The following is a 14,432-nucleotide window of genomic DNA, read 5'->3' as shown; positions in this document are numbered from 1 at the left end:
ACGGCGTTATATACGCACCACCACCCGATCAGCTGGTATACGTTGATGATTTTGCCCACAGTGGCCGAAATGATATGATGGGATGCCCTCAGAAGCTTGATGATGTTATGAACGCATGTGCCTATGCACGACATGACATTCATACTCATATGCATGACACTATAAGTATTTCTTGATTTGTATTATCCAAACTTACAGGTTGAGTCATTTACTCCATGTTTCTTCCATGTCTTTTATATACTTATTTATGCGACTTACATATTCGGTACATTATTCGTGCTGACGTCCCTTTGCATGGGGACGCTGCGTTTCATGCCCGCAGGTCCCGAAGACAGGTTGAGGGTCCTCCAAGAAAACTATCAGCTTAGTAGAAGCTGTTGATGCACTCCATTTGCTCTGGAGTTGCATATTTGGTCACTATACATTGGACACATATTGATTGGTATGTCGAGGCCCTGTCCCGGCCTTTGACGGTTATGTACTCTTAGAGGCTTGTAGACATATATCATGTACGTAAAAGATTGTATGGCCTTTTCGGCCTATGTTTAGTGTACGAGTGATCATTTAGGTCTTATAGGCCTGTATGTTTTATATATAAGTTGGTATTACATGTTTTATTTTAGTCATCCTAAGGCAACCTTTCTGTCTCATTTACTTTTGATAGCATGATACAAAAAGATACGTTATGTTGGTATTCGGTTGAGTAAGGTACCCGGTACCCGTCGCGGCCCATCGGTTTGAGTCGTGACAGAACTTCCAGCATAACATTCTGGAATTTCATAATGTTTGGAGTTCCAACATAATATGCTGGAAGTTCAAACATAGGTGCTCCAATCTCCGATCTATTATGTTGGAAATTTTCGTCTTGCATCAAAATAATGACTATTTTTTGATGACTTTGCAAATGCTGGCTATTTTTCAGTTAACAGTCCGAAAACTGGCTAGCCCGTGCTATTTTAAGATCATTTTCTGCACAAGTCCTACAAGTAGCCCAATAGCTAAGCCCATTCCATTAGGGATAAAGCCCAAAATGCAGCCGTTTATCTCAGAGTATATGAGACGAAGTATGTTCACCGTCTAAACCCTAATATAGAGAAGAGAAGAGCAGCTAGTTGTAGCCACTTGTTCTTCAGCATTTTCATCTTCGCCGCCATTCGAAGATGAAGGTACCACCGCAACAACCCTACAAACCCTTCTGTCGTTCTACATAAATATGTACGTTTACGAGGTTCAACATATGCAGTTAACTTATATGTGATTGTTTTGCAGTTCAACATTGCAAATCCGACCACTGGGTGCCAGAAGAAGCTCGAAATTGATGATGACCAGAAACTGTAACAACTTACCCCCATTTTTCTTTCTCCGTTTGTTTTGTACCAATTATTAATAATGTTACTGCCACTGTAGTGTCAATTTCCTATGACCATAAGTAATTTACTTTTTACCAGATTCATGACAAGTTTTAGAGTGTTCCAATTTCACCTAAGTGTTAGGAATTTGTACCACAAAAAAAAAAAGAAATTTCATAGTTGGCCTTGCCTTCTTAATGCTTTGAGTGACTAAAATAGGCTCAGCTTTTTTACCTTGACAAAGGTTGAGGGACTTGTATTTTTAGTGAGAAGGATAGAGGGGCAGGCCGCCGGCCCATCATCCCCGAGTTTCTAAGGTGGTTGGCCCAAAGGGTCTGCGATTTCTCCATCATAAAATAAAGAAAAAAAATAGGCTCAGTTTTTGGGTTTAAATAGATCTGTAGATAGCCTGCTTGTTATATAGCTAATTGTGGTTCTCTTTAGCTTAAAAGATTAAAGCCTGGCAAATATTATAGTATATAGCAGGATGTTTTTTTTTAAACAGTAGTAAGCTATTGTTCTGTTGGGTGGTAATAATCCCTAGGAAACCATGGTTTCTCTGAAGATTGCTGCATTCTCAGAAAACATATATTCCCGTTGATCTGGATACAAACAAAAAAAAATTTACAATCTATTTGTCATGCCTTGTCATGCTCATGGGCTCTATCTTGAAGTTTACATTTATATACTGTTTAATTATGAAAGAAATATTATGAATGTGTATTTTACTCATTAGAAACCGGAGCCTCTAGGGCTTTGGTCTAGTGGTAAGAGCTCAACGTGTGATGTGTCGGTTATAGGCTCCCATCACGTGTTCAGACCTTGTTGCAGACAAATGCTTGGTATTTCAGTGGAAGGGGTAGAGGAACATGCTAGTTATTTACTGAGTTTTGAACCATACGCCGTTGTTCCTCGGGGACTTATCGGCTATAAAATACCAATTAGGAACTGGAAATTAGTAATTTAATTGTTAGAAAATTAGCCATTTAAATTTATTAGGAAATTAAATTTGCATGTTTGCATTTGAATTAGAGATTTAGATTAGTTTAACGGCCTGATTGACATTATCTTTTTCTCAATTGCTTCATCAAAAAATTGTGATTTGTGAATTCCCTTTTTTATATAATTTAATATTATTTGTTTATACAGTTAAATTTCCTTGTATTGCATACAATTTTTTCCTTTTTGCTCTCGATAACATCAATATGAATTTTACATGCTGCTTTGCGTGATATGTAGCTGTTAGTGATGGATTTTTGTTGAGCCCCGATATGGCAATTACTAGTATGCCCGTTTGCAATTAGTGTATTAGTTAGGTAGTGCTTGGTGTGACCTAACCTGATGTCTGGAAATGCAGCCGAGCCTTTTTTGACAAGAGGATCTCCCAAGAGGTCAGCGGAGATTCCCTGGGTGATGTAAGTAACCGTTCCCATTTTTTTGTTTGGCTCTCCAGTGGCACTTTGTATGAGTCTATCTCAAACATGTTATGTCTTACAATGGCAGGAATTCAAAGGTTATGTGTTCAAGATTATGGGAGGATGTGACAAGCAGGGGTTTCCAATGAAGCAGGGAGTTTTAACTCCAGGCCGTGTTCGCCTTTTGCTGTACCGCGGTATGTGTAATGTGTGCTTGATGTGTTTTCTTAAGCTTGCACCTATTTGCTATGAATATATTTTCTTGGAATTATCTAAAGATTTATGTTATAATCAGGTACTCCTTGTTTCCGGGGGTATGGTAGGAGAAATGGTGAGCGCAGGAGAAAGTCTGTCCGTGGATGCATTGTCAGCCCTGATCTTTCTGTTCTGAATCTGGTTATCGTGAAAAAGGGTGAGAATGATCTGCCTGGACTGACAGACACTGAAAAACCAAGGATGAGAGGACCCAAGAGAGCCTCAAAGATCAGAAAGCTCTTTAACCTTTCCAAGGAGGATGATGTCAGGAAGTATGTCAACACCTACCGCCGAAATTTCACTACCAAAACTGGTGAGCTGATAGCTATTCTTCAACTTCTGGTCTGTTTTGTATTGTAAATATGGCAGTTTGGACAAAATTTGAATGTTATTATGATGCTTTGTGCGACAGGGAAAAAGGCGAGCAAAGCTCCTAAGATTCAGAGGCTTGTGACACCCTTGACTCTTCAAAGAAAGAGGGCAAGAATTGCTGACAAGAAGAAGAGAATTGCTAAGGCTAAGTCGGAGGCAGCTGAATATCAGAAGCTTCTTGCTTCAAGGTTGAAAGAGCAAAGAGAGAAGCGCAGTGAGAGTTTGGCTAAGAAGAGGTCTAGACTCTCTGCAGCTTCTAAGCCATCTATTGCTGCTTAGGATCAGTAGGATGTATTTCCTGCTATTTGGTGGGTCTGGTTTATGTTATTGCTGGATGTATTACTTGGTTTTGGTAATTTTGAGTGTTCCTGAGATTTTGAGTTGATCTGATACTTACTTCCAAGATTGAAGATTTTGGTTACTTGGCATTAATTTATAGTCAACCATCTTTTATTTTATTATATTTTCTTGGGTGGATCTGGGAAGTCTGAAAATATTGCCATGTTCTCTTATCGATTTGCTATCTACCAGTAGATACAGAAGTATTTGCGGGGCAATGCTTTTCACCCTTTGAATCCTTAAGTTACCTGGCTGATGTAGTAATTGACGCTGCATCTGTTGTGGCTGCTGTCACAGAATCACTTTGCCTTGCCCTCATGGTAGGTCTCTTCAATGTTCTAAATTTCCTAGGGCCGGAGAACTTAAGTAACATAAATTTATTTTGAGAACTAAGTAGTATTTTCCGAATTTTCCATAAGAATTTGTTTGCCTACTAACCTTGCGACTGATAGTTAAACTTCAGCATAGTTACAGTTGAATGGATCAATTGACGTGTTTACTAGATATAATAATGCTAGCCATCATCATTCATCAAATAACCACTGTGATGGCCGAAAAAACTGTTACATTGGAAATCTTGTTGGAGCCCATGGAGTAATACACAGGCCCAATGAAGGAGAGGCCCACTTGAAGAAGCTGATGAAGCCTCCTTAGTAGACCCGGTTCCTTTTTTATTTAAGGAATTTTTACCTCCTATAGCAAAGGTTGATACCTTATTTATTTTAAATAAATACCCTTTTAAAAAATTATATTCCATAGCAACCTTTTGATTTTTATAGCCAAATATCTATTTTTGGGTACTTCCTACTGTTAAGCCATAAAATACGCCTGTATTATTTTTCTCTCTCATGTATTAGAATATCCGTCGTTTTCTATTTCTCTACTGTGTAAAACCCCTCAATTTCTCCTCCATTTTTTACTCCCAAATCTCAAACTCCAATGGACGAGAATCATCCTTTTTCTATACCCAGCTCCATCTTTGAAGCAAAAGTTGAAGAACTCCTTTTGCTTCTCCTGTTGCTTTCCTCACTGCCACCCTTCTCCTCCGCCCCCGCCGTCATCCTCCGATGAGAATCCGGCGCTGATTTGGGAACCCAATAACCACCCGAATTTAAAAGACAAGGTTTTTACTATTTTCAGCCTTGGACCTAACAGGCACAAGAGACAACACTCCTCCTCTACTGATCAGTTCCGTTATGATCTGTTGAGTTATTCGCTGGACTTCGAAGATGGGTTTGATGATGAAGAAATCCCTTTTTCTGCTAATATATTTCAATGTATTTAAATGTATCTCGATGTATTTCATTGTATTCATTGTCTTTTTTTTCATTATATTTCAATGTATCCCGCTGTATTCTATGTATTTTATTGTATTCACTGTATCGCTATATTCCATGAATGTATTTTCATATATTTTTTTAATTAATATAATTTATGTATTCAGATGAATTATGTAATTTCTCTGAAGATTGCTATGTTTTTGGGGTGTTTTTCGGTTGAGAATCTTTTTTATAACGAGAAATACAAAATTTGTGTGCTATAATTGAGTTTGTTAAGTTATATTAGGAGTCTATTATGTTAATTGATTCACTTTCCGTTTAAAAATAGTGTAATCCCCTATTTCACGCCGTGAATACAGTCGAATACAATAATTTGTCCAGCTGTAATCCCATGTTTCACGCCATGAATACAGTCGAATACACTCGAATACAAAAATCTGTCCAGCTGTAATCCCATGTTTCACGCCATGTGTAACACTCCTCAAATATATAAAAGTTTCAAGACACGCGAAATATAAAATTTAATTATTTATTTTTATAATCTTAAATTCTATTTCTATTACGGACTAAAACCCTTGTGATTAATTTTGAGTTACTTCTCTATTTATAAATAATTGCATGTACAATTAGGGAAATATTAACAATTTTAATGTTATTAATTATTAAAAATAAGTATAATTAAATACTAGTGAAGTCAAAAAAAAAAGGGAAAATAAATAAAATAATAAAACAAAGGGCTTAAAGCCTTGCATTTAGTAGTACGTATTCCACTTTAGAAGGAGGAAAAGGCAGAAGCCTTGTTCAGAAAAGCAACAAAAAGGCAGAAGCCTTATTCAAAGAAACAAAACAAAAACGGAAAAAAAATAAGAAGCAAAGCAAACACAAGCCTACGAAACAGAGGCAGCGCTGCTTACTCACGGAGGCCACGAAAAGATTCTAGGGTTCTTTACAAATCACTAATTCTTGAATTCAGGTATATGAAATTCCCTATTGTCAATTATCCTACAATAGTAATAGATAAAAATTGGATAGTTAATTCCCTTCTTCCTCTATGTCAACAATAAATTTCATGTTTAGGTGTGAAACTTTAAAATTGATTAAAATACACTGGTTGTTGTAGAATCGATTGTTTGACTGGTGTCAATTGGACTGGGGCCTACGTATTGGCTCGAGAAGTTTTGAGGTGAGTTGATATAACCCTTTACTAAAGTGATTTAACTCACAAAAGCACGCACACAAGGTGTTTGATGAATTGCATAAAAGAGTTACTATATACTTAATTGGAGTAGTAAGTACCTGTTAGCTTAGAATTATTTTCTAGCTAAAGTTTAGATGATTATTTGGATATATGTGCATAAATTTCAGATTTTTGTGTTATTCTTATATGCTATTTTCATGTTGAAAATTTATGAAGAAGAAAGAATCTTTAGAAATATTTTCATATGTTTATTTCATTCTTATTTTCAGATTTTTGTGTTATTCATATATGCTATTTTCATGTTGAAAATTTATGAAGAAGAAAGAATCTTTAGAAATATTTTTATATGTTTATTTCATTCTTATGCCATGCTTTACATTTAAGGACACCAATATGAGCATGTACATGGTGTTCTATAAAGAAAAGATTTAGACTTGAAAAGTCACAAGAAGAAGTTTTAGCAAGAAAAGATTTTTGGGAGTATCCTTTATTCTGAGAAGGGGTCATCGTCCAGGCCTAGGGTCCTGACCAAGGCGTTGACTTCCTGAAACTACTTGTGCGAAAGTAGGGAGCACACGAGCCGGGGGTCTCGTTGCTGAGAATTTACTTAGCCATGCTAAGGTATGATACATGAGCGCTGAGAACCATGAAGCGAGTGGCACCTCGTGGATTGGACCTATTCGATCAGGTTGGGATCGAACCCGTGCCGATCACACGGTGACTGAGACAGAATTAAGTCAGGATAGTTGGAACTCCCAAAGTATAAAGTGAAGTATTTTTTTTAAAGAAAGAAAAAAAAGGAAAAGAATTTCTTTTAGAATATTCATAACTGCCGTTATGCAATTATTTAGGATTATTATTATAAGCTTTATGTTTTACATGCATTTAGAACCTTTGCTCATAATGTATATGTTATTAAAGTTTCGCCCCCTGTTGTTGAGACTCACTGAGTACAATGGATGGTACTGATGTTCTCTTTTGGGAACCTACGTTGGTCTGCGGTACAACGTAGGAACCGGATTTGCAGGCGAGCATGCTACGAGTTAGGACTTCCTTCGCTTCTAGTGCTATTGGTGAGCTCCGCTTTTGTTCGTGGAGTATTCCTTAGAGTCATCTTTATTTAGTTATTTCTTTGTTACTTAGAGAACTGACCAGGAAATCTCATGTCCTGAGCAGTGCATCAGTTTATCAGTAGAGGCTTCATAGACATAGTCATTGGGTTGAGATTCAGATGTTCTTTTATAATAACTTAGCAGTAATTCAGTAGTTACTACAAATAAAGTTTTGGAGTTGATTTATTTAAATATTTAAATTAATCAAAAGTATTTGGTTAGAGTATTGCTTTGTTGCATATAACGTTTGGAGTTATAATAGGTTTGATAAGCAGAGATGGTTCACTCGGTCATGTTTAGTGATCGAGTGCCGGTCTCGGCTTGTTCAGAAAATGGGCCGTGACACCATGAATACAGTCGAATACACTCGAATACAATAACTGATTAGCAGGACTTCCCTGATTCACGCCGACTTTTGCTACTGTATTCATGAATACAAAATAGCTTAAATACATCTAATACATCTTATAACAACAGAAAACGTATCTACAATCCGTAATATAGCAAATGATATCTATAGATAGCTAATTACCACTAAAAGATAGTGCTTTATGAAAATTTCTCTTTATTTACTCTTTACCCGACCCAGTTTGTGTAAATATAAATATAGACTTTCATATTATTTTGTACAGAATATACAAATTAATAAAATATTTCTCTATTCAGCTCATACGCTTTGGTCTTCATACGCATATTTTGCCTTAGGGTTTTTCTTGTGAATTTTACTTGAATCCATGAGGAATTCGAGTGTTTTCATGGTATCAGAGTTCAGAATTGAAGATATATGAGCATTTCGTGTCGATCGATACTACCCTTGGATGCTGGTTCGTGGTTTCGGATTTTTTGGTAGTGAGTTTGCTTCGGCGTTTTTTTTATGGTGTGTTCTGTTCAAACTAGTCGTCGGAGTCCGGTAACTTTCCTCTGCTGTAATTTTTGCCGTCTACATTTGCATTACTGTAAGAATTGATTGAATTTGTGAAAGCCCTAATTCTTTCAAAACCTAATTTTTCAATTGAATAAGTTTCTATGAATGGCTCCTATTGACGATTCTTCCACTACTACTGCTGCCATCACTCCTTCAACCTCAACTATTTATTCTTCTGTTGAACCGTCACACCCTTTGTACTTGTACCCGTCTGACTCGCCTAGCACAATTTTGGTCACAAAAACCTTTAATGGTATGATTTATGGGGGTTGGAGACGAAGCATGTTAATTGGATTACCATATAAAAATAAATTGGGGATAATGAATGGAACAATCCCCAAACCTAGTGAAAACTCTGTGTTGTTTGAACCCTGGGTTCATTGTAATGATATGGTGACTGCGTGGATACTAAATGGCCTAGACACTGAGATTAGGAAGAGTGTGATGTATACAGAATCTGCTCAAAAACTTTGGTTAGAAATCGAACAACAATATGGGAAAGCAAATGGGACTAAGGTGTTTCAAATTAGGAAGGACCTTGCTTCCATTTCCCAGGGGTCTTCTAACATTGCTTCCTATTTCAGTCGTATTAAAAAGCTTTTGGATGATTTGGCTTACTTAATTACTTATCCAGATTGTGCATGTGCTTGTAAAGAGGTTTTTCAGAAGCTAGAGAAAGAGTAGAAGGTTCATCAATTTTTGATGGGTTAAATGAAACCTACACTATGGTTAGGAGAAACATTCTTCTAATGAAGCCTTTGCCTGATATTGACAGTGTGTATGCAATGCTGTCATGACCCCAGTTCGCCCTCCGTGAACTGTCGTGGCGGCACCTAGTCTCCACGACTAGGTAAGCCTAACAAGTGCGGAAAATAAACTACACTTGCGGAAAGAATGATTAATACGAAAATAACTTAATGGAAACAATAGTTATAATGCCACTCGACATATACAACACACCATTCTCAAACCAAGTACACTATCCCAAAACCCGAAATCTCATGAAACCACAAGCCTTCGAATATCTAACAGTGTCTAACTCCAGATTGTCTAACAAAGAAAAGAAATACAGAAGGCCTAATACTTAAAAGCGAGAATAGAAAGGGACTCCTCGTTCTGCGGATGCGGCAGATATACCTTGAAGTCTCTACAGAAGCGCCTCGCCTCAAGGATGATAAGACTGAGCGGAAGTACCTGTATCTGCACATGAAAAACATGCGCAGAAGGGGCATGAGTACACCACAGCGGTACTCAGTAAGTGCCAAGCCTAATCTCGGTCGGGTAGTGACGAGGAAGGTCAGGGCCCTACTGAGGTTAAATAAAATATAAGGGTTAATAGTGTTAAATAAACAGTATAAATAAGTGCAACAGTAAGAAATAACATAGAATTGAAAGAACAACAACATCTATAACAGAGACAAACAACCACGGAAAAGAATTACAGCTCAACACAGAGATAATAACCGGGGCACCTTCCAGGTTACCGTCCTGTAGTCCCAATTACAACTATCCAGTGGATCTCCCAGGATACGGCCCCGTAGTCCATCATATATGTGTTCGAATGATCTCCCGGGATCCCGTACTGTAATCCAACTATCAATGCGCAGGGGGGAGGGGGGGGGGGGGTATCTACCGGAATCCCGATCCGTAGTCCCCAAATATAAATACCCAGTACTAGGGGAATCTACCGGGTGCATTCCCGTAGTTCCATATAACTGTGCAGGGGGGTCTACCGGGAATCTAACCTGTAGTCCCAAAGTAAATATGCAGGGGGATCTACCGGGAATCTAACCCGTAGTCCCAAAGTAAACAGACAAGGGGGAGCTACCGGGATCCCACATCCGTAGTCCCAATATAAATACACAACAGCAGCAAGAAAATATTCAGAGAAGGGAAGTTTCATATTAAGGCAACAAATAATTCTAGCCTAGCGTGTTTCACATAATACAAATAAGACAGTTAAGTCAAATAGAGCAATTTAGTCAAGTAGACATGCTTCTCTAGGCTAACAACAGGCTAAATTTCCAAACAGTGTAAGCAAGAAAAGGAAGAACACAATTCAAGGCTATTTTTAATGAAAAATCGGATTTTTAACAATTAGCACAAGTACGCGCTCGTCACCTCACGTACAAGGCATTTCAATTATCACAATATCAATACTAAGGGTAAAGGACCCCCACACAAGGTTAGACAAGCCACTTACCTCGAACCGGCTCAAATGTCAACTCGAAACCACGTTCTTGTCACGAGTATCCAACTCCAAATGGCCCCAATCTATCCAATTAAATTTCATAATGTAAATAATACTTCCAGTAACTGATTCTACAATTAAATTCTAAGCTAATACGCGAAATTAGGTAAAATGACCAAAATGCCCCTAGGGCCCACGTCTCAAAATCGAGTGAAATTCATATTTCCGGAATCCTCACACTCTCACGAGTTCATACATACCAAGAATACTGAAATCGGAGCCCAAATGGCCCCTCAAATTCTTATTTCAAGTCTCTTAAATCCCAAGCCCTAATTCTTCCATTTTAGGCCTAGCTTCCATGATTTACTAGGTAGATTTCACATTAGAAACGAGTTTTAAGACCAAGAATCTTACCTCCAAGTGATTCCCTTCGAATCCCTCTTCAATCCCCTCCAAAGAGCTCCAAAAACGATTAAAATGGTTAAAATAAACTTCAAAGTCGCGGAACCCCTTTTAAAACCATTCTTCCCAGCAGTTTCCGCATCTGCGGCCTTGGGACCGCTTCTGCAGTCGCGCATTTGCGGACCAATTGTCGCACCTGTGACCCATCACCTAACGCCCAGCTTCCGCATCTGCGGCTCTTCACCCGCAGGTGCGGTACCGCTTATGCGGAAAAACATACCGCATCTGCGATTCCTGATGACTCCCCCGCTTTCCGCTTCTGCGGCTCTTCTTCCGCACGTGCGGCATTGCACCTGCGGTTCCCAAAACCGCAGGTGCGGAAATACCAGAGGCAGCAAAGTTCTACAGCTGCAATATACCTCAAAACTCCCCGTCAACCATCCGAAATCATCCCGAGGCCCCCGGGACCTCAACCAAAGGCACCAACAACTCTAATGCCACTGTCCAAACTTGTACCAATCCCTAAAACACCTAAAACAACATCGAAAACCCAATTTAACCATGGATTCAAGCCTAAGAACTCCAAATTTCTCAAAAATACGCTTTCGATCAAAAAGTCTATCAAATCTCGTCTGAATGACCTGAAATTTTGCACACACGTCACATTCAACACTACGAAGCTATTCCAACTTTCGAAATTCCATTCCGACCCTCGGATCAAAATCTCACTATCGAACCGGAAATTTCAAAAATCAAACTTCCGGCATTTCAAGCCTAAATTATCTACGGACCTCCAAAACACAACCCGACCACGCGCCTAAACCCGAAATCACCCAACGACGCTAGCGGAACCATCGGATTTTCATTCCGAGACCATCTTCACACTGTTCCGACTACGGTCAACTTTCCAACACTTAAGCTCTCATTTAGGGACTAAGTGTCCCAAAACTCTCCGAAATTCAAAACCGACCATCCCAGCAATTCAAAATAGCAGAAATAAACTTGGGGAAAGCAGTTAATAGGGGATCGGGGCGTAAATTCTAAAAACGACCGGCCGGGTCGTTACATCCTCCCACGCTTAAACATTCGTTCGTCTTCGAACGAGCATAGAGACATACCTGAAGTAGTGAAAAGATGAGGGTACCGGCTGCGCATATCCTGCTCGATTTCCTAGGTCGCCTCCTCGACCGGCTGACCCCGCCACTGAACCTTCACTGATGCAATGTTCTTTGACCTCAACTTTCTAACTTGCCTGTCCAATACTGCCACTGGCTCCTCAACATAGGATAGATCCTTGTCCAACTGGACTGAACTGAAATCCAACACGTGCGACGGATCACCGTGATACCTCCGGAGGATCGAAACATGAAATACCGAATGAACTCCTGCCAGGCTGGGAGGTAACGCAAGCTCATAAGCAACCTCCCCAACTCGCCTCAATATCTCGAAAGGGCCAATAAACCTCGGACTCAACTTCCCTTTCTTCCCAAATCTCATAACGCCTTTCATAGGCGAAACCCGAAGCAGAACCCGCTCTTCAACCATATAGGAAACATCGCGAACCTCCCGGTCCGCATAGCTCTTCTGTTTGGACTGGGCTGTACGGAGTCTATCCTGAATCACCTTAACCTTCTCCAAAGCATCCTGAACTATGGCTGTGCCCAATAATCTAGCCTCACCCGGCTCGAACCAACCCACCGGAGATCTACACCGCCTACCATATAAATCCTCATACGGTGCCATCTGAATGCTGGACTGATAACTGTTGTTGTATGCAAACCCCACCAACGGCAAGAACTGATCCCAAGACCTTCCAAACTCGGTCACACACATACGGAGTATATCCTCAAGAGTCTATATAGTGCGCTCGGACTGCCCGTCCGTCTGAGGGTGAAATGCTGTACTCAACTCTAGCCGAGTACCCAACTCATGCTGAACGGCCCTCCAGAACCGTGATGTGAACTGAGTACCTCTATCCGAAATGATGGAAATATGGAATACTATGCAGACGAACAATCTCCCGGATATAAATCTCCGCCAACCGCTCCGAAGAATAAGTAGTACACACAGGAATAAAATGAGCGGACTTCGTCAGCCGATCCACAATCACCCAAACAGTGTCGAACTTTCTCAAAGTCCGCGGGATCCCAACTACAAAGTCCATGGTGATTCGCTCCCACTTCCACTCCGGAATCTCTATCTGCTGAAGCAATCCACCCGGTCTCTGGTGCTCATACTTCACCTGCTGACAGTTGAGGCACCTAGCTACAACCCAACTATATCTTTCTTCATCTACCTCCACCAATAGTGTTGCCTCAAATCCTAGTACATCTTCGCGGCACCCGGATGAATGGAATACCGCAAACTGTGGGCCTCCTCTAGAATCAGCTCCCAAAGCCCATCAACATTGGGTAAACAAACCCGACCCTGCATCAACACACAACCAATCCCAACTCTCGAAGCATCACAATACACGATATATGAACCTGAAGCTGATGGCAAAACCAACACTGGAGCTGTGGTCAAGGCTGTCTTGAGCTTCTAAAAGCTCTCCTCACACTCCTCCGTCCACTAAAATGGAGCACCTTTCTGGGTCAACCTGGTCATAGGGGCTGCAATCGATGAAAACCCCTCCACAAAACGACGGTAGTAGCCCGCCAAGCCAAGGAAACTGCTGATCTCTGTAGCTGAGGATGGTCTGGGCCAACTCTGCACGGCCTCTATCTTCTTCGGATCCACCTAAATACGCTCACTCGATACTATGTGGCCTATGAATGCCACTGAATCCAACCAAAACTCACATTTCGAGAACTTAGCATATAACTTCTTCCCTCTCAGAGTCTGAAGCACAGTCCTCAGGTGCTGCTCATGATCTTCCCGACTCCAGGAATATATCAAAATATCATCAATAAAGACAATGACGAACGAGTAAAGATACGGCCGGAACACACTGTGCATCAAATGCATAAAGCTGCTGGGGCATCGGTCAGCCCAAATGACATAACAAGAAACTCGTAATGACCATACCGAGTCTTGAAAGCAGTCTTCGGGATATCTGGCTCCCAAATCCTCAACTGATGGTAACCTGAGCGCAAGTCAATCTTAGAAAACAACCGTGCGCCCTGAAGCTGGTCAAACAGATCATCAATACGAGGCAAAGGATAGCGGTTCTTCACTGTAGCCTTGTTCAACTGGCGATAATCAATACACATACGCATAGAACCATCCTTTTTCTTCACAACAAGATAGGAGCACCCCAAGGTGATACACTGGGTCGAATAAAACTCTTATCAAGCAATTCCTGCAACTGATCCTTCAACTCCTTCAACTCACGAGGAGCCATACGATATGGAGGAATGGAAATGGGCTGAGTGGCCGGCAACAAATAAATACCAAAATCAATATTTCTATCAGGCGGCATGCCTGGAAGATCAGCTGGAAACACATCGGGAAAATCCCGTAATACTGGGACTGAATCAATTGAATGGGGTACCAATAGTGACATCTCTCGCATAAGCTGGATACGCATCACACCCCTTCTCAACCATACGCTGAGCCTTAAGGAAGGAAATAACTCTACTGGGAGTGTGATCT

At 40.3% G+C, this 14,432-nt stretch overlaps 2 protein-coding genes across 2 annotated transcripts; both read left to right on the top strand.

Moving 5' to 3' along the window:
- Positions 1 to 1,014: 1,014 nt before the first annotated feature.
- On the top strand, positions 1,015 to 3,852 carry LOC109214589 (40S ribosomal protein S6). Its single transcript, XM_019378528.1, has 6 exons — positions 1,015 to 1,166; positions 1,270 to 1,334; positions 2,707 to 2,764; positions 2,853 to 2,961; positions 3,060 to 3,332; positions 3,432 to 3,852. The coding sequence occupies exons 1-6, from the start codon at positions 1,161 to 1,163 to the stop codon at positions 3,668 to 3,670; spliced, it is 750 nt and encodes a 249-aa protein (XP_019234073.1). The 5' UTR covers positions 1,015 to 1,160; the 3' UTR covers positions 3,671 to 3,852.
- Positions 3,853 to 8,350: 4,498 nt separating this feature from the next.
- Positions 8,351 to 8,929, top strand: LOC109214588. The gene has a single exon (XM_019378526.1). The coding sequence runs from the start codon at positions 8,351 to 8,353 to the stop codon at positions 8,927 to 8,929; it is 579 nt and encodes a 192-aa protein (XP_019234071.1).
- Positions 8,930 to 14,432: the final 5,503 nt, after the last annotated feature.

The sequence above is a fragment of the Nicotiana attenuata genome, unplaced genomic scaffold (assembly GCF_001879085.1).
Source record: "Nicotiana attenuata strain UT unplaced genomic scaffold, NIATTr2, whole genome shotgun sequence".
In the NCBI taxonomy this organism is placed as follows: Eukaryota; Viridiplantae; Streptophyta; class Magnoliopsida; order Solanales; family Solanaceae; genus Nicotiana; species Nicotiana attenuata.
The sequence above is the reverse complement of the archived record's forward strand: the minus strand, read 5'-3'. Positions and strand labels throughout refer to the sequence as shown.